Source organism: Molossus molossus, unplaced genomic scaffold (assembly GCF_014108415.1).
Source record: "Molossus molossus isolate mMolMol1 unplaced genomic scaffold, mMolMol1.p scaffold_m16_p_4, whole genome shotgun sequence".
In the NCBI taxonomy this organism is placed as follows: domain Eukaryota; kingdom Metazoa; phylum Chordata; class Mammalia; order Chiroptera; family Molossidae; genus Molossus; species Molossus molossus.
The window spans coordinates 34,453,932-34,478,072 of NW_023425377.1; the positions used below are offsets into that span (position 1 = coordinate 34,453,932).

Below are 24,141 nucleotides of genomic sequence, written 5' to 3' on the forward strand. Positions count from 1 at the left end.
CAGGAAAAATACAATATATTGTATAAGAACATCTTGTGCCAGAAAGTAGTAAGGAAGTGCTCAAAGAAGGAAGGAAATGTGTCAGACAGACACAGAAGCCAGCACAGAAAGGCTCTAGTGATTAAATCAGGGGTAGTTTGAGCATCAAAATAAATAATAATAGAAATGGATTATAACCCGTAGAGTAAATAAGAATCCATGAGTCTATACTGATATGAATGAATGAATGAATGAATGAATGAGGAAGAAGGAAAACTGCTTCTTTGAAGTAGAGTGCCAGCAGATACAGATAGAAGAAATAATGACGTTTGAATATCATGTGACAAGCACCACAGTAATAATTATTTTAAGCAAGAATTATTGGCAAATGCCAGAACTAGTGGGTGAAAGTTTGATGACAAATAGTCTGTCTTCATATCTCAAAGTGTCTTCCTACAAAGTATTTATTAATTTCAAAGAGACAATTAGTATAGGCGAAATCTGGCAGGTACCACAATGACCAAGTAATTGAAGTGAACACCACCAGTGTGGGCCTAACTGATATCACGCGCCTCTTGATAGGATGCACTGAGAAGGATGTAATATTGCTTTTGTGGTGTTCCTGCCAACGTGCATAGCCTTAATCTAATTATGAAAAAATCAGACAAATCCAGACTGAGGGACAGTTTACAGTTGGCCTGGTCTCTTCAAAACTATCTATACCATGAAAGACAAGGGCTAAGGAAAGAACTATCAAGGAGACTTAGAGGACATTTATCATGTAACCCTGGACTGGACTTTGGATCAAAATTATTTTTCTAAAAAGGATATTCTAAGAAGTTAGGTCTGGCTGGTGTGGCTCAGTGGCTGAGCATCGACCCATGCACCAAGAGGTCATTGGTTTGATTCCCGGTCAGGGCACATGCCCAGGTTGTGGGCCTGATCCCCAGTCGGGGGCATGCAGGAGATGGCCAGTCAATGTTCTTTCTCATCCATGTTTCTATCTCTCTCTCCCTCTCACTTCCTCACTCTCTCAAATCAATAAAGGAAAAAAAATGTCTTTAAGTTGGAAAAATCTGAATAGCTATAGATCATGTATTAGTGTTAATTTTCTGATTTTGATCATTGTACTGTGGTTATGTTCTTGGGAAATACACACTTGATACATTTAGGAGTAAAGGGTCATATATGTGCACCTTACTCTCCAAATGTTTCAGAAAAGGAAAAAAATAGGTGTGAATATATATATATAGAGAGAAAAAAAGCAAATGTGGTAAAATGTTAATAAGTGGTGACTCCTGATGGGAATTCTTTTACTATTTTACAGCTTTTCTGTAAGTTACTTTTCCTGTGTAATTTTCTGTAATTTCTTAAGTGCTGTGTCTGAAATAATTTAAGGAAAAAATGTGCTCCAGGTGTTTGTGATGCAGAGCTATGTTTGAGAGCTGCCAGATGTCTGTCGGGAAGATTCTTTGGTTCCCTCCCCTCTGAGGCCCCCTTATCTCTCCCAGAGGTGGGCAGATTATCATTGTGTGTGTGTGTGTAAGGAGAGCCTAGAGATACTCTTGTGAAGGCTATCGTGCTGGATTGTGGGTGTCCACATTTGCTTACATGACTGGCTTCTGATTGGGAGCTGTTCATGAATGGGTCCAGTGACACGCCTGCCCTTCCCCAGCATCAGATGGAACTTCTGAGGGGCCCAGTGTGGCTCCCTCCACACTTAAGTGGTATAAGGCTCATTACACAGGCTGGATATTTTGTTTCCCTGGGGTTTCACCTTCATGTGGAAGAGTTGTGTGTGGCATTTATTGGGGGGGGGGGGCTATTCTGTTTTCATTCAAGTTGGTAATTGTCCATATCTTGATTGATTAATTGCTTAATTCCATTAATCCCTAGATGTCAGGCTAGTATAGATCCTTAATAAACCTACCTATTTCAGGATTACACATCCTGTAAGTCCTGGTGTTTCACAGATGATCCAGGCCACAAACTAGGGCACAAAGTGAGGCCACCAGAAAAGGAATCTCTCTAGACAAGAAGATGAGCATGTACAACTCCATCAGGCAGGATTGCAAATGACTTTAAGCCTGACCACATATCCCCTGAGATGTGCCCCCCTTTCCCCACTGCACAGCATCTTCTCTGGGGGCGTTTCAGAACAGTGGCAGTTTTTTCCTCTGTTAAGAGATTGAAAAGGAATAACATTGTTCTACTCAGAAATATTGAGGACTCATGAGAGAATACATACCGCAGTGTGCCCTCAGTGTCCACAGCTTGGACTGGGACTCTGGATGACACGTGCTCTGCTTCGAGGTTTCCACCTCAGTGTTTCCTCAGCCCCCATCTAACCCATCGACCTAATCCTTATTTCCCACCCCAGAGCTCTGCCTTTTCCAGTTTTTCTCCTTTTTTTCCAGCCCTTGTTCCGATTCACCCCAGCATGATTTTTGTGTGTTTTCTGTTTCTGTGCACACATCCCTGATGCCAGCAGCACGTGCTTTGTGGCCATGCGACCTGGACCGCTGCATAGGACCCCACAGTGAAAAGGACCCAGCTTGGTTTAATGCTCTGCCCTTACTATCTTGAAATTCCATTTAGTTTTTTAAGAAGGGCCCCACATTTCGACTTTGCATTGGGCCTGAAAATTATGAAGCTGAGAGCCAGGTATGGAGAAGAGTAGCTCCTGTATCTGAAGTGGGCATCCATGGGCCCCCTGGCCAGACTTGGCTGCATACCCTGAGATCCACTCCTCCACCCCCACTCCACCAATACTTGCTTAGCTTTGATTAGCTAAAATATGACTTTTGACCCTTGGCACATTGCCCACATTGGTCACCCTGACCCAAACAGTTTGGTTTCTGCAAATGCAATCACTTCCATTTCTGCAATCCCCCCCCCCCAAGATTTATAGAGTAGCAGCTGCTGCTGTCCCTCTGCACACAGGCAGCTGACTTGCCTACTGATTGCGAACATCCCAGTAATCCAAGTGCTAATGGTATTTATTCAGTCCAGCCTGCTTAGCCCTGAACAAGGTTTATTCTCATTTATCTCGTCGGAGACGAGCTACATCCTTAATATCCTTCTGTTGACTTTGAGCACACTAGCATCACTGATGTCACTAAGAGGCTTGCCAGGTCCCTGCCCTTTTAACTCTCTCCAGTCCCCAACTGTCAGGACACCCATCTTCCAGCAGCAAGACCCCCCCACCCCAACCCTCACCCCAGGCCAGGGGTATAGCTCTGGTCCAGATTCTGTAGGCTGGGAGGGGTATGAGGCCAGCTATATTTGCCCAAGACATCTAGGCTGAATCAGGCTGCATTCTCAAGTAATGGTCTGGCCTCTTTGGGTAGCAAACCCACTGTAATAATAATCTGTTAGTCACAAAGCATTGGTTAGCATTTTGGCATAATTAGCTATTCTCTCTTTAACACAGGGTAGTTTTAGCTCTGCCTCACAGGGGAAGACACTGAAGTGAAGGGACTTAACCAAAGTCATCAGCCATTGTTCACAGGATTTTTACCAAGGGTTCTCCAGGCCCTGGCCCTTGCACCTCACTGAGCTATTTTGGGTATTTCCTCCCTAAAAGCACACAGCAATGAGCATTGAGAGCCCAAGGCAGAGCTGCCTGGGGAGAGAGAGGCTCTAACTCTCTGGGCCACATTGCTCAAGAAACAACTGGCTCTGCTGTCCCCGCCTGGATCAACGGAGTGCTGTCACAAATGCAGCCTTGTCTTTCCCAACCTCCCTTGGCTGTTTCCTCAGCTTCTTGACTGGGCAGCTCCAAAAAGCTGTTTTCAGAGGGCATTTTGTGAAACCCCTAAAGTGTTCACCGAGCCACTGAAGCCTGGGGCCGGGCCCAGATTTATGTGGTGGCCCTCATTAAAGCTGGTTAGAAGAAAAGGCCAGCAGATCATGGGCCTATGGCTGCCAGGGCCACTGGGCCACAAGTCCACAGGCCCACATTTGGCCCACGGTCCTGCTTTACTTACCCAGGCCTTTGGAACTGCTGCCTTATGAAAGTGATTTCAACAGGTAACTAAAGGCATGTCTCTTTTTCTCTCTGGTTTCCTTCTCATGTATATCAAGCTCTATTCTCTCATACTCTAAAGGGGCTTTCCCCATTGGGTTGGGGTGGGACTGGCTGCTGCTGGCATGGCTGTAGGTGCTGTTGGCTTACAGCCACCTACCTTGTGGAGAAGAGAGTTTTCTCTGTCCTGACTCCAGGGTAGAAGACTGAAGGGCTCTGATCGCCTAGTCCTGGGTGGCCCATGGAGGCCATGGTGATGGGGGGCTATGATGGGCCAGCACTGGGCCATAGGCCCTCCCCTGTAGTCTGGGGAGTTGAGACCTACCCCAGCAGGACCATAAGGAGTGGGAGAAGCAGCATTGTCTCAAAGGAAGGAAGGAAAGTGTGTCAGTGCCAGGAGGCGGGGAAGAAGGGATGCTGGGCAGATACAGGCACACCATATAACCAGAGCCAACCTAACCTGAGAGTGGTGAGCTGTGCCTGGTTCAGAATGTCCCCAGCATCACTGTCCTGAGACAAGTCCTGCTCCTGGACTCTCTCTGGTGTCTTTGTGCCCTGGAGGCACTTGTTTTCAACTTTCTGTTTTGCCCTGGGTGTGAGCTGAAGAAGTAGAACAGGAGCAGGTTCCATTTGCTGGGCAGTGTCTGGGTCCTGCGTCGCTGCTGCTTGTTCCCAGCCAACAGACCTCCTGGCCTCTTGGTATCAGGTGAGCTGCACCTCTCAGCCCCATTTTTTGACTCTCCAGGGCAGCCTTCCACTGAACGGTCTCCTTACCTCTGCATGTATGATCATGCTGTCCCCTGAGCACCTGCCCTTTCTCCCCTCCACAGGTTGTCTTCCTCACCTCTACTCTGGCTTCCTGCGGCCTCACCTCTCCCTGCAGCCCTCCTGGCTTTTCTAGAGCCCCCATAAACCTTAGGTTCAGAGCCACCTGTCTGGCCTAATGTCCACAACCATTCATTTACTCGTTCACTCTGAAACCTGTAATAGCACCTGGTGCTGGGCCTCCCCTTTGTGTGAGTCCTGGCTTGCTCAGTGTTGAGTGGCAGAAAGCAGGCTGAGGGGCCCAAGGACCCGGCCTGCGTGGAGCCCTCTCTAACCTACATGGGTCTCCCATGGAAGTACCAGGGAAGCCATATCTCTTACTGGCTTTTGCCATCTTTTCTTTACTCCCAATCAGCTTATTTTTTTCTAGAGGATTCCAAGGATTTGTCTACACAGTACATGCCCAGCCCCTTTGCCCCTAATAGTTTGTTTCTTGTTTGTGCTTTGGTTCCTTCTAGAGGTTTGAGTCTTCTCTCCCCTTCTGCCTGGTGAGATCTGGGCAGGCAGAGTCCAAGTCTGCACATTCTCTCCGCTCTCCCAATGCTGCCTTTTGCTGGTGACAGGGCTGCTGCTCGAGGATTTGCCCAGGCTGAGCCCAGTGTGCTCAGGCCGGCCAGGTTTCCTTGGGTGCCTGCTCTGTTCCTGAGCTCTGCTCGTCTCCTCGGGCTGGCTGGGGGATTGTCTTGTCTCTGGATCTTATTCTCAGTATATCTGTAGACAAGGGCAAAGCTTCATGCTATCTTTGGAGGGCCTTGTCTCTGTCACTCTGAGATCCCATAAGGATGGGGCTCATCGGTGGAGTTCCCTGAGGCATTCGATGTCGGGCCTCGCAGAACCCCTTCCTTGGGAGGCAGCATTTGACATTCGTGTGGTCGTTGTTTTTCTAGACCCTGCCTCTTGAGGTGCATTCCTCAGGAACATGAAGGTAGAGACAGCCCTAATTAGCTCATGCTTTGATGAAGCAGCTGCCTTGGTCAAGTTAGGGGAGCAGGGGCAGGGAGAGGTTCAGCCCCAGTCCCTCATGCGTCGGTGCCTACTGCTTGTCTGGAGGAGCTGTCAGCCTCCTTTCCCCAGAGACCCTGGCCCATCTCTAGGCTGCTCCTCAGGTACCAGTGGAGTTACAGCGGATCAGGCTGGCACCCACCCCGCACGCCCTTTCTGGCTCAGAGGGACGCAGAGGGATGGAGGCACCTCCTATTTCACAGCAGGAAAATGGGCTCAGAGTCCTGAGTCTGCTTTGAACCTTGAAGCTGGTGCCTGGTAGGAATAGAAGGGTGGGCCGTGAAGGACTTACTAGGGCTCCATCACCATGCCATCCAGACTTATGGGTGCCTGCTGTGTGCCAGGGCCTGTCTAAGCAGCAATGTGCACACGTTCTTCTTACCTGCCTCCATTTTTCTCTGGGTTTTGGACCAGGAGCTGACTCCCTCTAATTTGTCTACATCCTTCCTCATTCTCCAGTATGCCCTGAGGACCCCCTGCCAAGTTTGGGGGTTAGGAGGAACAGGTGCTTTTGGGGTCCCCAGGTAGCTAGTGGCCATGCTAAGGTAAGGCAGCCAGAGCCTGGTGGAGACTTGGTACCTTTGTGGGCTGTCTAACCTTGCCCTCCACCTCCACCCCTCAACCTTGCTGCTGGCCTCAGGCTTTTTATGTGCATGCTGTCTTTTTTCTCTGCAGCCTCAGAAGTGGCTGGTGAGGGAGCCTTGACCTTCCTCAAGGGCCTAACGACATAGGTCCCTCCCTGTGTTTGGCACTTGCTCCTTAATTGATCACTAATTTGATCTGAGAAAGCAAGGGTCCTGCAGAAGGGTATCCTGCTGGTGTTCCCAGCCATGTGCCCACCTGGCAGCCTTCCGGGCCCAGTGTCCTTTCATCCAGGCGGGCTGAGCCTGAAATGTTTGTTTGCATCTCATTACTTTCTCTAGCCTAGAAAGGGGAGAATTCCAGAGGCAGCTCTTGGTTTTGAGTGTTTCAGCGCTGCCTGTTCGTTGGTCGGCACAGTCATGGGTGTACTCGTGTTCATTCATTCATCCACTCCATTGTTAAGGGTCCTATGACATGGCAGGCTCTGTGCTAACCCTGAGAATACAGGGATGGAGAACATCGCAGCGGCTGCTCTCAGAGTGGAGGGTTGGGTGGGGAGGCACTGGTTCTGTTTTAGGACCTACACAGGGTTCAGAGGCTCCCTGGGTCTCGTGCTTTATTTTTGCCTCCCTCCCATAAGTGTTGACTACATGCTGTGTGTGTGCTCTACCCAGGAGAGGAGAGAAAAAGAATGGGTCCCTATCCCTAGGACCCATTTGTAATTGTCCCCATGTCTGATGTGCTTGGGGTCACGGAAGGAGGAGCACCCAGCACTGGCTTGGGGACTGTGGAGGAAGGCTTTCCACAGGGGATTACACGGAAGTAGCACCGTGAGCATCAGAAGGATCTTAAAGTGGTAGATGTGATTTCCCTTCTCGGATCACCCCAGCCCACTGGCTGCTGGGGAGTGGGTCCTGTCATCTGTGCCATAGGCCATTGTGTCCAGGTGGATCCACACTAATTCCCATCTAAGTTCTAGCTTGTTCAGAGTGGGGAACCCCCTCAACCCCCGCCATCACCCTGTGCACCTTGTTTCTCCCCAGGGATAGCTGGTGTGGTGTCAACTCCCTAACCACCCAGATCCCTGGGCTGGGCACAGTGGTGTTGCCCCAAGTTGGTGAGTAGGTGCAAAGTCACGCTTTCCTGTTTTCTCCCCACCTCCAGCAACCCAAAGGTCCAGGTGGAGGCCATTGAGGGGGGGGCCCTGCAGAAGCTGCTAGTCATCCTGGCTACGGAGCAGCCTCTTGCTGCAAAGAAGAAGGTGAGTCTCTGTTTCTGTCCTCCTGCCCAGCCCCCAGCACACCTGTGGAGCCCGAAAGGCTTGGGTTCCTACCCAGGTTGTGCATGTCACTTTGGGGGCCTGAGGGGCCACCCACTGAGTGGCATAGTGGGAGCAGTCTCACTCACTAAAGCAGCACAGCAGCACACCAAGGCATCCGGAGGCCTGAGTATAGCTCTCTCTGTCGGTGTGGTTTTGGGTCCCACACCCTGGCTGCCTGCACTGGGCCTCCATTTGTCCACTGATTGATGTTGAAGGTGTCTGGCTTTTCCTGACCTGGGTTTTGGGGTGTAGCTGTACCTGAGAGTGGTGGGTAGAGCCAGGAGAATGGGAAGCAGGCTAGGGAGTAGGCTAGGGTAGTTGCTACACTTTCAGCTGCCTCTTCTGGGCCTTGGGGGGGCAGGGCAGCTCTCTCTGTTCCCTGACCCGCCTGGATCTGTGCCTCCCCAGGTCCTGTTTGCACTGTGCTCCCTCCTGCGGCACTTCCCCTATGCCCAGCAGCAGTTCCTGAAGCTGGGGGGCCTGCAGGTCTTGAGGAGCTTGGTGCAGGAGAAAGGCACAGAGGTGCTGGCTGTGCGCGTGGTCACTCTGCTCTACGACCTGGTTACTGAGAAGGTGAGTGCCTGGCCTACCCTCATTTGCTCCTGGCCCCGCACATGTCTCTTCCATCCATCCCTGCCTGCTTATTAGTAAGTGCTCTGGAGCAAACGTGCCGTCTCTGAGCAAAGTGTCCAAGCCCAGGGAGCAGTGGACTCAAAGGCCAGAAATAGTCTGCACGAGCCCCTCGTGTAACGAAAGGCTATTTGGCTGAAGTGTAGGGTGGGGTGGGGAGGAGCAGGCGAGGCGGAGCAGCTGTGTCTAGGAGCCATCACAGCAGCCAGGAGGAGCCAAGGTCTGGAATGATGCTGAATCTTAAGATTCTAGAAACCTTGAGTTGCCTATTCTGAGAGCTTTGGCTCTGGACAGGGGCTCAGAATGGCTGCCCTGAAAGGCCCTGGGGACCCCAGGTGCTTGCCACCTGGAGGAGACTTGGTGCCAGGCCCTCTTTGGTCTTTGTGAGACTAAAAAGTGTCTTAATTAAGGAGAAAGTAAAACCAGCCAGGCCTGGATTCTTAGCTGAGCTGCTGCAGAGAGAGCATTGGCCGGGCCTTTTCAGCTGCCTGTCATTCTCCTTAGAATGCCAGTCTGTGCAGATTGGTGGAGCAGGGCTGGGCAGCTGCTGGAACCGCTGCTGAGTATTGGGGGCTGAGGGGCCCAACCCTCCTCCCTGCCCTCCTCCTGCAGTGCTGAGGGTCAGGGTTGCCCATCGTTGCTTCTCTTTTGTCACCGTTTGTTTTGTGTGTGTTCGTCCTCTCTCACTCTCTGCCTCTCTATCCCTTTTGGCCTGTCGTGTCTCTCAGCCTCTCTCTCTTTCTCTCTCCCACCACCCCCGCCTCCTTTAAGCTGCAGAAACCCTGTTTCTCAGAACAGCAGGCAGCCATGTGGTGTTCACATCCAGTTAATAAGGCCCAAGCACAGCTGACACCCTGGGAGTGGGCCAACAAGCCTGGAGAAGGACGTGTACATTGGCTGGAGAAACTGATCTCCATCCTGTTGTTTTGGGTGTCTCCTCACTGCCCCCAGCCCTGGTGTGGCAGGCACTCACATTGGCTCATCCCTAGAGAGTGACCACGGGGCAGTCTCGCCAAGGCTTCCCTGAGTCAGCTGGCCTGGGAGCCTGCTTTTGAGTCCTTGGGGTGCTGTGAAGGTCAAGGAAGGCCTGGTGTCTCTCAGCAAACAGTACAGAGACAGCCACCCTCCTGCAGCCAGAGAGCTTTAGGCAGGCACGCTTCTTTTCTGTGGTTCCTCAGGAGTGAAGAACTGGCCAAACTGGGGTGGTCGTGAGCCGCCTGAAGGTAGAGGTGTGTCAGGTTGTCACTGGGGGTGCAGGTCACATGTGGGGAGGTAGCAGCGGAACTGCAGGGTTCCCAAGGAAAGTGTGGACCCTCCCCTGCTGGTTGCTCTTGCAGCTTGTGGTCAGCAGCCCACGTGCCTCATGGAGCTGAAGGGCCATAGGGTGACCGCCTGCGGTTCCTTCCACATGTGTTGACTGGGTGTCTGCCCTGTCTGATGCTGTGCCCGGTCCAAGGTCCCTGCCCTCTTGGTGCTTTCAAAGAGTCACCCAGGGCATGTAAGCTGTGGTCGCTTATGATTGGCGCCTCAACCTCTTCTGGGGACTAAGGGAAGGTGCTGAGATCTGAGGGGTGAGTTCTGTTAAGTGGGGAGTCTGGTTGGGTGAGAGTGCACCTCAACGTGGGTGTATCTACAGAATCCCTGGGGAGAGGCAGTGTGATAGGTCAGTGTGAGGACATGCGTAGGGAGGAGGCCAAGTGCAGGCAGGGGCCGATCCTGCAGGGCTTCGAAGTCCTGGGGAAGGGACGTCGTGGTTATCAGAAATGCTGTGTTGAAAGTTCTGGGCTGGGCACCACTGTCGGCCATCAGAGAGCTGCAGGAGGCAGGCTGGGAGTGGGAGGCAGTGGACTAGAAATGCCACGAGGAGCAGGTGCCTGGAGCAGAGGGCTGGGAGGTCGGGATGTATTTTGCAGGTGGAATTGGCAGGACTCCGGGGTAGGGTAGGGCAGGACTTCCATATCCCTTTCTGCCTTTTCTGTCCCAGGATGCTGACCCCTGCCCCTCCCCAGCTTCCTCCACCAGCCCAATGGGCCCCAAGGCCATCAAGTGGTCTACTGTGGCCCCTCATCTTTTCCTGGGCTTCCCTCTGGCCTTCTCTGTCCCCTGCGTGCCTTGTTCTCCCGTGGAGTTAGGGCAGAGACTCCTCCTTTCTTCTTGCAGGTACATTTAGTACAGCTTCTGTGGGACATCTTCACCCCTGCCCACCCTCCACTTCTGCATAGCCTTCCTCTGACATTTGAAATAAGCTGCTAACTTGTCAGATTTAGGTGTTTCCTTTCCTGCCTCTGGTAGTCTGGCAGGATTGGTTCCAACATATTCTGGTGATGGGGCTGGGTTTCTGCACTTTACAGACACAAGCCAAGCATATGACTTCCTGCACAAACTTTCCTCAACTCTCCAGACCCTCAGCATAAAGACCTCCTTGGTCTTCCCCTTGGAGGGAAGCCCAGGGCTGTGTTCTGTGTCCCACCAACCACCATAACCTACCATTCTTCAAAATGATGTGGGCCCAGGCCTATGGTTTTGACCCTCCTATGTGTGGACCCTTCACTCTGTTGTTGTCCACTTGGACAACTCCTCTAACCCCTCAAGATTCGGGGAAGTGCCCTGCTCCTCTCCCTGTCCCTGACTCCTGCGGGTGTGGGTCTGTAGTGGTGGTGATGACGACCACGCTGCTGCTCTAGCTAACACTGGAGGGGTGGATGGTGCAGCAGGAATTGGTTTTGAAGCTCACATTATTGGATGTGCTCTGTGTGCTGGCCACTGGCTGCATGTTCCCTGTTGCTTTGAGTCCTCCCAACAGTCCTCAGAGGATATATCATGTCCATTAAGAGATGACGACATTAGGTCTTACTGAGGCTAACTGCCAGCCCAAGATCATTCAGCTATCAGTGGTGGAGCAGGAGTTTTAACCTAGACTGTCTGCCTCCACACTAAGTTTATCCTGCTAGACCCTGAGTTCCTTGAGGGCAGGGGCCACATCTCCATCTTCATTTCTCCAGCATCTTGCACACTGCACAGTTGTTTTGATGAGTGTTGGATGGTGACTGAAGAGTCTATGTGAAGTCATGAATCCTGCTGGCCTTTTCCTGGGCCATGAAGGGCCTTTGAGGCCCAGGGGGATGAAGGAAGAGGACTCAAACCCACAGGTCAGCCATGTGCTTTCATATCTGAAGGGCAGAGCTGACTGCTCTCTGTGTGTTCTCTCCTCCCCACCCCTGGCACCTGGCCTTGCGGATGTCAGATGTTTGCCGAGGAGGAGGCCAAGCTGACCCAGGAGACATTCCCAGAGAAGCTGCAACAGTATCGCCAGGTGCACCTCCTGCCAAGCCTGCGGGAACAAGGCTGGTGTGAGATCACGGCCCACCTGCTGGCACTGCCCGAACATGATGCCCGTGAAAAGGTGCTGCAGACCCTGGGTGCCCTCCTGGTCACCTGCTGGGACCACTACCATCAGGACTCCCAGCTCAGCAGGATGCTGGCCAGTCTGCAGGCTGAATACCAGCTGCTAGCCGCCCAGGAGCTCCAAGATGGCGAGGATGAGGGCTACTTCTGGGAACTGTTGGGCTCTATCAACAGCTTGCTGAAGGAGCTGAGATGAGGCTGTTCCGAACACTGGGACTGGACTGGAACACTGCTAGTAAGGCTCAGAGGCACCAGCTTGGGTGGGATCTTCAGGGGACAGCAGGCGGGATGGAGGACTTCCCTACTGGGGTTTGGGCATCATCTTGGGTGGTGCCGGATTGGCCATTAAATGGAGGCATGAAGGCCATTATCTGTCTGTCTACTGTGTGTGTGTGCAGACCGGGCACAACCCTATGGTAGTTAAGTGGGTCAGTATGTGATAGGCCCCTAAGGGTGCCCAGGGACATGCTGCATGGTCAGCCTGGGGCATGTAGTAACAGGCCTCGTTGGGAAGGATCTGGGCTCAGGAGGTGGAAAACCCTGGCTGGGACCTAGCTTTTACCCAGTAGCTCTGTGACCTTGGGAAGCCACTGAAATTCCCTGAGTCTGTTTCCTCATCTCTCAAAGGGTTGTGCCATTAAATGAGAGAAAATGGGCATAAAGGACTACCTCAGTGCCTGGGACCTAGGTTTTCCCTTCCCCTACCCTGCTATGAGGGGAGGTCTGGGGATTATCTCCCTGTTCCCTCTACCTTTACCAAGCCCGAGGGTGTCACCACATAAAGGGAAGCTGTGTCAGCCGAGGCTGGGCTGAAGTGGTTGGTGCTGGGGCCTGGGTGATGGAAGGATGCTGGGGGTGGTGCTGTACTCTGGAGGCCCTTGGGTATAGGCCTCACCCTGGGAGAGGAGCGATCTCACTAAAGGGGTGTGGGAGCCCAGGCCTGCCTCTCTCTGCCCTTGCCCCTCTCCCGTGTCCATATGAGCTGGGCAGAGCCCAAGGAGGGAGGCCTTGGAGGTGGGGGCAGCCGAGTCTGACAAGTCCTGGCCCCCACCCCAGAGAGGCTGGGAGCCTGCTGCAGGTTGCCATGGCAACCTGGCTCTGGGCCTTCCTTTTTTGGATTCTGGTGCGTTTGCTTGTCAGCCTTTCCCAATGCACCAGAGGCTCACTCCTGCTGCTCAGGCAGCCCCTCCTGGCCTGCGTGTGGAAATCCCCACCCTGGCCTTGCACATGGAGATCTCAGCTTCACTGCACTGAGGGGAGACCAAGTGGCTGACTTCCCTGCAGTCCCTTTGATCAGCCTCGGACCTTCTCCTACTCACCTCCGGCCACAGCACACAGGGGCTTGGGAGAGAGCTCTTGCCTGCACAGAGCCCTCCCAGGTGGGCAGGGGGAAGTAGGAGCTGTTTGACCAGCGTAGGAAGCCTCAGGGTTCCAGCAGAGTGAGGGTCAGACCTGAAGTCTATCAAGCGTTGGGTACTGCCTTACTGCCTTTAGAATCTCTCAACAGCTCTCCAAGTACACTTTATAGATGAGAAAATCATGGCTCAGAGAGGCTAAATGATCTGCCGAAGGTCACACAGTTTGTGAGTGGCAGAGCTGGGCTGTGCTGGGCTGATGGTGCAGTGGAAAGCTTGATTGTGCGACTCAGAAGGGAATAGTGTTTAATTTGACAGGAATATGGGAGGGCCGGGAGAGACGCAGAGCAGGGCAAGCTTCAGGAGGGGATGCTGGGGCCTGGCTAAGGCCAAAGTCAAGAGTCACTTTAAAGATGGGGAGGGCAGCCCTGGCTGGTTTGGCTCAGTGGTTAGAGCATCAGCCCACGGACCAGAGAGTCCCGGGTTTGGTTCCCACTAAGGGCACATACCTCAGTTGTGGTTTGTCCCCCACCCCGGTTGGGGTTGTGCAGGTGGCGACCGGTCGATGTGGCTCTCTCACATCGATGTTTCTGTCTGTCTCTCCCTCCCTGTCTCCTTCCTGCTCTGTTTGAAGATAAATGCAAAAATGTCCTCGGATGAGGATAAAAAGTGGGGGTAGGGGCAGACTGCAGGTGGATTTGGGAAAGGGGGAAGATGAGACACGGGGAGATGGGGAGAGCTTGGGTTTGGGGCCAAGTCTGATCTGAGCCTCATCCTGGCGGAGGTGGGCACTGAGGCTGCGGGAACAGGTGCACCCTGAGCAAGGGCTGCAGGAGCGTGGGCAGCTGTGGAGGGAGACCTTGTGAGTTCCCAGGGTACTGTCAGGCTGGGGCTGGGTATCCCCAGCCCTTGAGGCCTCTGTAACCATCAAGGCCTGATGTGGGGTATGGGAAGGGGTCCCCTTGGAAGGAGACCTAATTGAAGACCTCTTCTACCCTGGGATGCTACAGAAAGGGGACTCTGGGCCACAGACTCTTAGGTGGGGGCAGTCCATGGGGCAGAGGACAAAGTATCTGGAGTCTGTGGTGAGGGAAGCCAGATCAGTGCCAGGTTGCTGCGACCTCCTCCTCACTCTGTAGACAGGGATCAGGGCTGGTGAGTTTGGTCTGCCACGTTCTCATTGGCCTCATCTGGGTTCATGCTGGGCCTCTGACTGCCTCATCCTGGGCCTGTAGCAGGCCCACCTAGGAGACAGACAGCGGTGACCCAGGGCGCAGCTCAAGCTGCTTGGGTGGGGGCTCTGGTTCCACCAGTTCATTGATTGTTGTTTGCAGGTCCAGAAGGAGCCCTTCTCTGCCTCCCCTTGAGTGCCATCTTGGGAACCGTGGCCAAGGAAAGTGGCCTGGGTTTGAAGTTAGGAAATGGTAATGGGGGAGTCGTAGCCACTACTTGAGCTGATGTGACTTCTTCCTACCCAGGCCTTCAGGCTGCGTTCCTCTTTCTCCTACCCTCCTCGTGTGGGGCCACAGGGCTCTTGGCCTACGGCATCACAGACTGGCTGAGAGCTGTGACTTGCTGTCACCTCCTAGGTTTTGGCTGATTGTTGGTTCCCTACCCCTGGACTGGGCTGAACCAGGCCCTCAGTGTGTGAGGATGATGGGAACGGGGAATGGGATGGTGGCCCTAGATTTCCCCATCCTATATCACTCAGCAGGCTTGGTTTGTAATAATTCACCTGTTCATTCATTCATTCCAATTGTATTTATTGAGCACTTACTCAGTGTCAGGCCCCAGGGTTCTGAGATTAGTAAGTCAAGGCCCTACGGTCAGGCAGTTCACAGTCTGGTGAGGGAGGCAGTCACAGTGTGACGTGTATGTGATGGGGAAGCTTTGGTCGGTTGGAGCTGAGGAGGTCAGGGGAGGCCTCCCAGAACTGGTAGTAACCAAACAGATCTGAAGGATGCTTGAAAAACAGGCCGGGTGAAAGAGGGGAAGGACTTTAGCCCTGGGAAAATACAGAAAGGCCTGAGGCGACAGTGGTCCATTTGAGAAACCTACAAGTTCAGCGTAGCTGGAGGAAGTGATGGGGGTGAGGGGCTAAGTGGCTCAAGGTGGGGCCACAGGGGTCAAGGGGACCGCATTCCCTGGTGCCTTGTTAGCCTGGCCAAGGGGCATGCCCTGGTCCTGATGGAGCGGGAGCCAAGGGGAGGGTTTTGGGCATTTTTTCCTGGCTGCTTCTCACTTATTCATAAATTCATCTACAAATTAAATTTGATTTAGGACTAACTGGGAGCCAGGCACTGTTCCAGGGCATGAAGTGGTAAGTACTGGGGAGGGGCAGACCATGACAAGTAAGTATATAATATGATGCCTGGCAGTACGTGCGCAGAGCTCCGAGGAAATAAAACACAAGAAGGGTAAAGAGGGTTAGGGAAGCTGCCTAAGGATAGAGTGGGGACAGAAGGACGCAAGGCCCTGAGTCATGGGATCAGCCGGGGTGCTCCTGGACCAAGGGAATAGCCGAGGCGACGTCCTCCGGCAGGAACATGGCGGGGGGTCGGGAGAAAGCAAGAGTCAGTGGCCAGGGGAAGAGTAAACAACAGGGGAGGGCAGATCTCTGCAGCTGTGGTAAAGATGGGAGTTTCTCTCTGATGGAAGCCATATAGAGTGAGCGGAGGAGAGACTCGATGTGACTGACATTTTAATAAGATCACTGTTGTTACTGTGGTGACAAGAGATGACAAAGGGGCAAGGACAGAGGTAGGAGCCCAGTGCAGGGTCTGCTGCAGAACGGGAAGTGCGAGTTGCTGAGGTCTGAGCCAGGGTGGTGGTGGCGGAGGAGAAGGCAGTGTGATGTGCTTGGGCTGCAGGTACACTTTGAAGGTGGGGGTAGCACAAGGGAACTGTGGGGGATGGTGATGGAGCTGTTGTGTATCTTGAACGTGGTGGTGATTACACAACTCCATGCATTTGTCAGAATTCACAGAATTGTACACCAAGAGGTGTCCATTTTACTGTATGTAAACCTAAACCAAAAATTTTAGAGGTAGTAAATACTCAGCTTTCCTGGTTACTTTACAGTCGACCATTCTCTATGCTCTTGGGATTACTAACATCTGTCATATCTGGGTGGTGCCTGGTGCTTCCCAACTCTGCCTTCGTGGTCTGAAAGCTGGTGTGGTGGCAGTGTTTACACCAGGACGCTGGGAAATGCTACACATCAAGGTTTAATTTATTGTTTAGTTGATTGTCTAGACTTAAAGTGATGAAGAAAATGTTTTAAAAATGTTAATAATGCTGATTAAATGTAAAAGTGCCATCTATCAATAGCACAGAAATCCGAAGGAATGTCTTACAGTATTTGACAGTTATCTGATTTAGCAGAGAAGTCATTCACTGATGAACAAGTGCAACTCCACAGGTGTTTCCGTTGTTTCACTTCCATCCTACTCCTTCAGGTAAACAAAATATCAAACAGGATTCCGGTGGGACCAGACTCCTTTGTCAGTTACAACTGCGGTTAGCATGGGTACAGGATTTCAACAAAAATCAATGAAAGCCTGGGAGAATCAGTCGGCTGTGTGGAATCCACAGTGTAGAGTATTGCGTATTTTGTTATTATCTGTGAACTTTGTGCTACAATCCCTTTATAAGAGTAAAATGTATATAAACAAGAACAAAACCTTGATTTTTAGCATATCCCAGTATCCCAACTCTGCCCTGGAGAGCTGGTTACTACCCATTTACCAACACACCACCAAGGCTGAGGAATCAGGAGGAGGAGGACCAAGGTCTGATGCCTGGACCACTCCAACATTAGAGGTCAGGAGAATGAGCTGAGCTGGTCAGGAGGTGAGGGGCAGGGATTGGTGAAGGGCGAGGAATGTGGAAATCTAGAGGTTCCACCAGGAGGGAGGGGGTGGCCAACTTCACATGCTACTTACAGGAGGGCTGGTCAGAAGGTGTGAGCGCAGGAGAGCAGAGGCAGGAAGTGGAGACGGGGTCTAAACACTCATCTAAGGGGTCTGTGTAAGGGGGGAGGGGAGACAGGGACTCCAGGGAAGCTTTTTGTATTCTTTTTCTTAAAACTATGGAACCTATCAGAAGATATTTTGTATGCCAATGAGAAAGATCCAGGAGGAAGAAAAACTTGGGGAAGCAGGAAATAGAGGGGGAGAATTACGGGACAAAGTCCTTGTGTAGGCCAGGATCCAGTGACAAGGCAGGGGGTGGCCTTAGCCAGGGACCTGGAGAGTTCCTGCCTCTTACCAGGAATAGACCTGAGCATCGGGACAGGGATGGGGCAGAGCAGATGTGGGTGGGAGCATGGGAGAGTTCCCAGCTAGTCAGCCTTTTGGGAGGAAGGTCGGGGGTGGGGTGGAACACAGGCCCCTGCACTGCCCTCAGGCTCCAGAAGCCTGGGGGCTTTGGAGGGACGATCTTGAAGTTGGAAGAGGGTGTTGGATGCTTGCCAGCTGTGTGACTTGGCTGTCAAGATTGAGGGGTGGTAGTAATACCAACACCTCACAGGTTGTAAAGGTGAAATGGGGGGTTGTGGGTAAAGGCCTGACCTGGGCTCTGGGCGTGTCCACCACAGGGCATCTTCTCTCTTCCTTCAGTGGAGAGGTGACCTTGGCCTGGGTGGAGGTTGGGACCTATGGAAATTAAGGCTGTAGGGCCTTGGAAGTATCTGCCCAGGGGCCATAGGAGGTGGTGCAGGGTGGTTAGCAGGGCAGGGAGGGCAGCTGAGGGCAGCAAGGAGAGGAGCTGGGCTCTGCAGCCCGTCTGCAGGCAATGGCCAGAGCAGATGAGGGTGGCCGAGCCCAGAGTGCCAGGCTGATGAGGTGCCTTCACAGATGGAGGTGTCTCTGAGGGTTGTGCCTATTCTGCTGGGAAGCAAGAAACTTCAGGATGCCCAGGGGAGTGTGTTCTCTTAGTAGGTGGCAAAGGGGTAGGTGAAGCAAGTCTCCCTGGTGCTCAGCCCAGGCCTTGCTGCTTTAGATTGTCTCTGAGAAGATGGAGGATTTCAGGATTTCTGGGGGTGCCTCCTCAGCTGCCTTCTTTTGGCCTTCTGGTATCTTTTGATAGATTGATGAATGGCTTGAATGGTTCAACAACGGTTTCTCTAGCATGTACCAGGCCCTTTGCTGGTCGATGGAGTGAGACCAATGCTGACTGTTCCCCAGAAGAATGTGCGTCAGTCCTGTGAGCGCTGACACTGTAATACCACGTGCCATGGCCAAGGGCCAGGCCAGCAACAGCAGCTGTGGGCCATTGTTTCCAGAGATGACACTTGGACAAATTTAGGTAATACAGGAACATTTATCAAAATGCTATTTCAATGTATATTAGAAAAAGTGTAACTAGCACATCAAACATTATTTTGAAGATATTGCAGTTAAACAAAAGTTAGTCTTTTTAGGTATGTAATGGTATTAAGTTTGGGAAGATATATGGTAAAAGTGATGGGCTCACAGGGAGAGCACGGGGTCCTAGGAACCACCTCCAGGAGGCAGTGTGGGTACAGAGGGCAGGGTCACACTGCAAGAGGCACAGGGCTGCCGGCATCTCAGGTGGGCAGCCCAGACAGAGGGCTTCATGCAGAGGCTTGACTCCTTTGCTACGAGGTAGAGAGTGGATAGTGGATGCTGGGGGCTGATGTAGGCAGGTTTAGGAACCTTTGTAGCATTGAGATGAGAGGTGGGGCCTTGGCCTCTGCGCAGGTGTAGATGGGTTGAGAGGAGGTAGCCTGGGACTGCTGGGGTGCTGGGCTATAGGACATCCAGCAGACCAGGTGAAGCCGCTGAGGATAGACGGAGATCTGAGCTCAAGCATGGAAGACAATTCTGGAATGTGACAAACTGATGTCAATAAAAGCCATGAGAATGTTTCAGAGTTAGCCTGGATCCTGAGTTGGGACTTGGGGGTGAGTGGAGGGAGGCCAGCCCCATCTGCGTCCAGCCCCACTGCAGTTCCCTGAGATTCCATGTCCTGGCTTTGGAGAGTCAGCAATGAACAAAATCAAGAGTCCTGCCCCTGTGAAGCTTACAGTAGAAACAGATGGACTTGTAAATGCAAAGCAAGTTCAATACTATGGAGAGGGCATGGCGGGGATTTATCAAAGGGGACTTGTGAAGACAGCTGAAGGTCTTAAAGTATAGCTGTGTCTCTGGGGAAAGTGCGCACCAGGCAGTGGGACCACAGGTGCAAAAGGTGAGGGACAAAGAATGGTGAGGGGAGGGGCTGGAGGGCAGAGACCAAACCATCCTTGAGGACTTGGGCTTTTAGTGGGAGATGGAAACCACCCCAAGGTTTGTGCTAAGAGAATGACACAACCTGACTTGTTTAATAGGAATTATCGCGACTGCTGTGAGGAGTAGGGTGTGGGGAACAGCTCGATCAGGGAAGCTTGATGGGGTTACCACAGTGGGCTGGATTCAGGTGGCTGGGAGTCCACCTCCTGGCACATGCCCCCTCCCACAGTGTACCACGGCTGGGCTGTGTGACCAACAGAATATGGTGGCAGTGATGGTACATCACTTTGGAGATCAGGAACCACGTGGCTCCCGTCTGGTTGCTGTTCTCCCAGATCATTCATTCCGGGGGAAGCCGGTGTCAACTGCTCTGCCACAGGGCAGGGCCCAGGAGCATGGAACCGAGGCCTTCTGCCAAGGCCATGCGAGAGCCTGGAAGCAGTTTCTGCAGCCCTTCTACCTTCAGGGACTGCAGCCTCCCACGGAGCTGTTTGTTCCTGGAGTCCTGGCCTTCAGAGAGTGAGGTAATAAATGACTGTTGTTTTAGCTGCTAAGTTTTGGGGTAATTCGTTACACAGCAATAGGTAACTAATATGAGGATGACCGGGTGACATAAACACATTTTAAAGATAAGAATTTGAACAGGTCAAGTTTGAGATACTAAGATATCCATGTGGAGAGTTCAGGAGGCAGGCAGTTATAAACGTCAGGTTACAGGAGAAGTGGGCCTGTGGACTGTATTTAAAGCCAGGAGGCTGGTTAATGACTAGGAAAAGGCAGAGAAGGTGCTTCCAGGAGGGAGTGTTGACCTGGGTACTTGTATAGTGAGGTTGGTAGATGAGGAGAGAACCCATCAGTCTGATGGTGTGGACAGCCCCTCAACAGGGAACAGTAGTCAAGTGGCAGAGAGAACGGAAGTGGGGAAGGGCGACTACATACATCTCTCTCAGGAGTTGCTCAACGTGGGGATATTTGCTGGGAAGGGACATAGAGTTAGGAGGGTTATTTTAGAGGCAGCTATGACCCTGGTATGGTTGAGCCGATGGAAACAACTCAAAAGAGAGGAGTATTATCTGTGGAGACTTTAAGGACGCCTTCCAGGTTTTACCTTCTCCCTAAAGAGTGGACACGTGTTCCTGAGGTAGGCACGGCCCTCTCCGATGGGCTGGCATGGCAGCTACAAGGCCAGGCTGCGTAGCTCTTGGCCTAGAGCCACAGGCACAGTCTCCTTGCTGGAGGCAAATCCAGGAGACGTTTCATATAAAACTTGACTCTACTGGAAGGCAAAGAAAAACAACTTTGGCTTCTTGGACTTGGTTTCATGGTGGACTTTATTGGGAAAAGTTAGTGTAAAAAACATCAAATTCATAAAATTTAAATAAGACAGTAAAATTATACCTTGTAGCTATAGTAATCGCTATATTAATCACAAATAAGGTAAAGTCTAAATTATTGCCTAAGCAAACACTATTTTGTTAGGCTTCTGTTGCAAGCCCAAGGCAGGAAACATTGCAATTATTAGAAGTGAGCCCAATGATGTGTTTGCATTTGAAACTGAAGAAAGGGAAAAAAGCATGTTCTGATTATGGCATCACAACGTTCTAGCCTGAAAAAAAAAGCAATTTTATTAATATGTCCTGCAGCAGAGTACATTAGTAATTGTAACCATGCATTACAATTCTCATTTCATGTCATAAAGAGAGTAATCAGTTTTCTTCATGATACATTGTTTTACTGAATTTCAGGACCCTTCTAGGAATGTTCCTTCTCCAGGGACAGCTTCCTAAGACACCCAGTTTGCTAGGCCTGGGTCATCTTCGGCATTTAAAACCAGCCAGCCTGCCTGAACGAAGTGAGTCAGATCTCCTCTCAAACCCTAATGCCACTCCACAAAACCTGGTCAAGAGTGTCACTAACAAGTTAATGTGGGATTCTCTTTGGTTATGGAATTTTTATTTAACCTTATAAAAAAAAATATGTAGCTAGAAATATGCTCCTGAATTCTGAAAGTATTTGTGATCAACTTAAACACAAATATGTCCTTGCAAAACTTACCACCTGGCCAGGTTTAAAATCTATTTTCCTGTAGCATCTAACATCAGTGTTCTATTTAGCAAATACATTTCAGTAAAGAACAGCAACTGATCTTAAGAGCCCCAAGGTGTGGGGACAGGTTAGATGCTGTCCATGGCTCTGAACTCGCTGAGGGCCTGCACAGGGTTCACGTGCTTCTTCTGAGATGCCCGTTTAATCTTGGTCTGTGTCTCATCTTGTTTCTCTCTCTTCACCAAGGGCTTTTTCTCAGGTGCCTTCATCTTCCATGACACAGCTGGGAGGTTGAGGGAAGCCATACCCTGAGACTTCTGGTATTTGGTGGAGGCCACATAGGATGCCTTCACCGTCTGCACCACAGCATTCATCAAGTTCTTGGCAGCCTGGATCAGGGACATGGCACTGTCCACCTGAGAGACACAAACACGGAGCGATGAGAAACAGAGAGGGGAGCCCCCCACTCCAACCTGTCCAGGGCTGGGCAGCAGCCCCATTACTAATGATCTCTCTCCCAATGGCTACTGTTATCCAAGTACGCTGAAAACACCTGCTTCAAATCTTCTGAAGAAAAAAAGGGAATAGTAATAAAAATGTAAGGTATAATCGCCTGCTCCTCACACGCGAGTCAGCCATACCCAAGGGCGCTAACATTGTAGCAGGTGAGCAAATTTTGAAAAGAAATTCTGTGGAACTAGCAAAAGCCACAGGGAATTAGTGGAGCCCAGCACACTGAGCGAGACCACCTCCTTGCCCAGACTGTGATGTGGTAAAGAGATGGGGGTACTACTCAAGCAGGGACACATGGAGGAGGCAGGCCTTGTTGTATTATCTGCAGATTTTGAACAGGCTCAATTCTTCTGTGGAGGAAGAAAAATAAGGAAGATAAAAAGTACCTTTTCCCAGTGCGTGTCCAGCAAAAGGGAAGAGGCCAGCCCTGTAATGGCTCCTAGCTGTCATCCACCACACCACGCTAAACAGAGCTGAAGTTCAGAAGGGAGCAACCGAGGTGCAGTCCCTGGCCTCCAAGGCAGAAATCTGTGGGATTTCCACAGCACACCTTCCCAGTTCAGGGCAGGTAGAAAGTGTATGTGGACGAAGGCCAGCATATTCCCATCAACCACTTCTTTTCACAGATGAAACTTACCCCCGAGACGACAAGCTCCCCACCAAGGTTCTGCACCTCAGCCTTGACTTTGCTACAGATGTTGAGCTGGTGGCAGTAAAGGGCAATGCGCTGCAGGTAGGCAAGCAGGTCCTGCTTGCAGGCCGAGTCTGGACACTGATGGGAGAGTAGGTTTAGCACAGAGCACCCCAGGTCTGACCCAAACACACCCACCCCCGGGAGCTATTTCTAAACCTCTCAGGGTGCCACCAAGAGGTTTCCTTGCTGGAACAAAGGGCATGAGAGAGGAGTTTCCCAATTACCTGGGGCAGTCATAGAGCTAGGCTACCCTGTGCTTGGGCCCAGGCCTCTGAAGGTGAGAAAAAGCTTCAGCAAGCAAGAGCTTGGTTACAGTGCTCTGGGCTTGGTAATGACCATCCCAATAGCTCTTCAGCCCAGAGACACTTTATCTGCTCAATTATGATACACACTGTAAACACCTGATGAAAGGAGAGGTTCGCTTCAGGCAGAGATGGAGGATGAGTGAATCACAAGAAAAAAAGCTCTTGGGGACTGTGAGGTCTTGACCATCCACCAGGAAATTCAAGGGTGGCTGCTGCCCAAGCGCAGGGCCAGCTCAGGAAGCCTTACCCAGAGAAAGAAAAGCAGAGCACCTCTCAAGTACTTAGAGCAAACACTTCCCTCTATGAGACTGGGCACAGTGCATGAGGGGGTGGTAGACTATGTTGGAAATTTTGAATTTTATCCTAAGAAGCTTACAGGAGCACAGCAGAGCCATATCAGACATGCATTCTAAGATGACCATGTGGGAAGACTAACACCAGCGCTCAGCACTGGATCCCGTGGAAGAGGGGTTAGGACGACTACTGCTGTCACCCAGCCCAGATGCGCGGGGGGGCTTCGGAGAACCACAGCTGAGAAACACCGTTTCCATAAATGAGTCTTGGAGCATCAGGGAAAATGTAAGCTCCCCAGGAGGTAGGAGACACATTTTCTGACCTATCGATACAGGGAATAAAGGGTTTATGAAGGCTGGGTAGTTGAGAACCTACAGTGCTGAGGACATAGCTGACTCTTCTGTGAAGTGGGTCGCACACTGCTGTCAGTGTGCTGGGCCTGCAGAAGCAGCGCTTGCCCAGAGCTGAAGTTCTGAAGAGAACCAAGACTAACCAAGTCACCAGGAGAAGCTGGTTTTCAGCTGTCAAGATTTCAGGAAGAGACATAACTGCTTCAGATATGAACTCTCATGCAAACTGGGCTTGCCTCATAAGACTTGTCAAAGAAGAATTCTTAAAAATCTATGCTGCTTGGTGAGTTAAGAACAATTTTTGAGAAGAGAAGTGTTATGTTGTATCCCATGAGTGTCCCATGAACATAATTGTTATTTCCACCTCAGGAATGGATCGGACTGGGCTACCTAAGACCCAGGATGAATTTAAAGACCCACCAGGAAGTCTGTCACTCACATGGTCTGCAATGGTACGGCCAAGCTTGTCCATCCTAGATCCTGCCTCGGCAATTTTCTTGGCAGCACTGATCACATCTGATGTATTTTTGAGTGGTCCTTTACCTCTGAAAAAGAAAAT

The 24,141-nt window shown here is 51.5% G+C and overlaps 2 protein-coding genes across 3 annotated transcripts in view; one reads left to right on the forward strand and one right to left on the reverse strand.

The window, feature by feature from the left end:
- Positions 1-12,410, forward strand: part of SIL1 (SIL1 nucleotide exchange factor) — a 270,334-nt gene extending 257,924 nt beyond the window's left edge. The window contains exons 8-10 of one of the 2 annotated variants that reach the window (XM_036241063.1): positions 7,580-7,676; positions 8,145-8,309; positions 11,611-12,410. In XM_036241063.1, coding sequence (XP_036096956.1) covers positions 7,580-7,676; positions 8,145-8,309; positions 11,611-11,967 — 619 coding nt within the window. In that variant the 3' untranslated portion in view covers positions 11,968-12,410. The remainder of the gene's footprint in view (positions 1-7,579; positions 7,677-8,144; positions 8,310-11,610) is intronic. The other variant, XM_036241064.1, reaches the window with a different exon arrangement.
- An 8,283-nt stretch (positions 12,411-20,693) lies between these two features.
- Positions 20,694-24,141, reverse strand: part of CTNNA1 (catenin alpha 1) — a 199,489-nt gene continuing 196,041 nt past the window's right edge. Inside the window, exons 16-18 of the mRNA XM_036239742.1 lie at positions 24,022-24,127; positions 22,577-22,711; positions 20,694-21,842 (exon numbers count right to left, since the gene is read on the reverse strand). Coding sequence (XP_036095635.1) covers positions 21,555-21,842; positions 22,577-22,711; positions 24,022-24,127 — 529 coding nt within the window. The 3' untranslated portion in view covers positions 20,694-21,554. The remainder of the gene's footprint in view (positions 21,843-22,576; positions 22,712-24,021; positions 24,128-24,141) is intronic.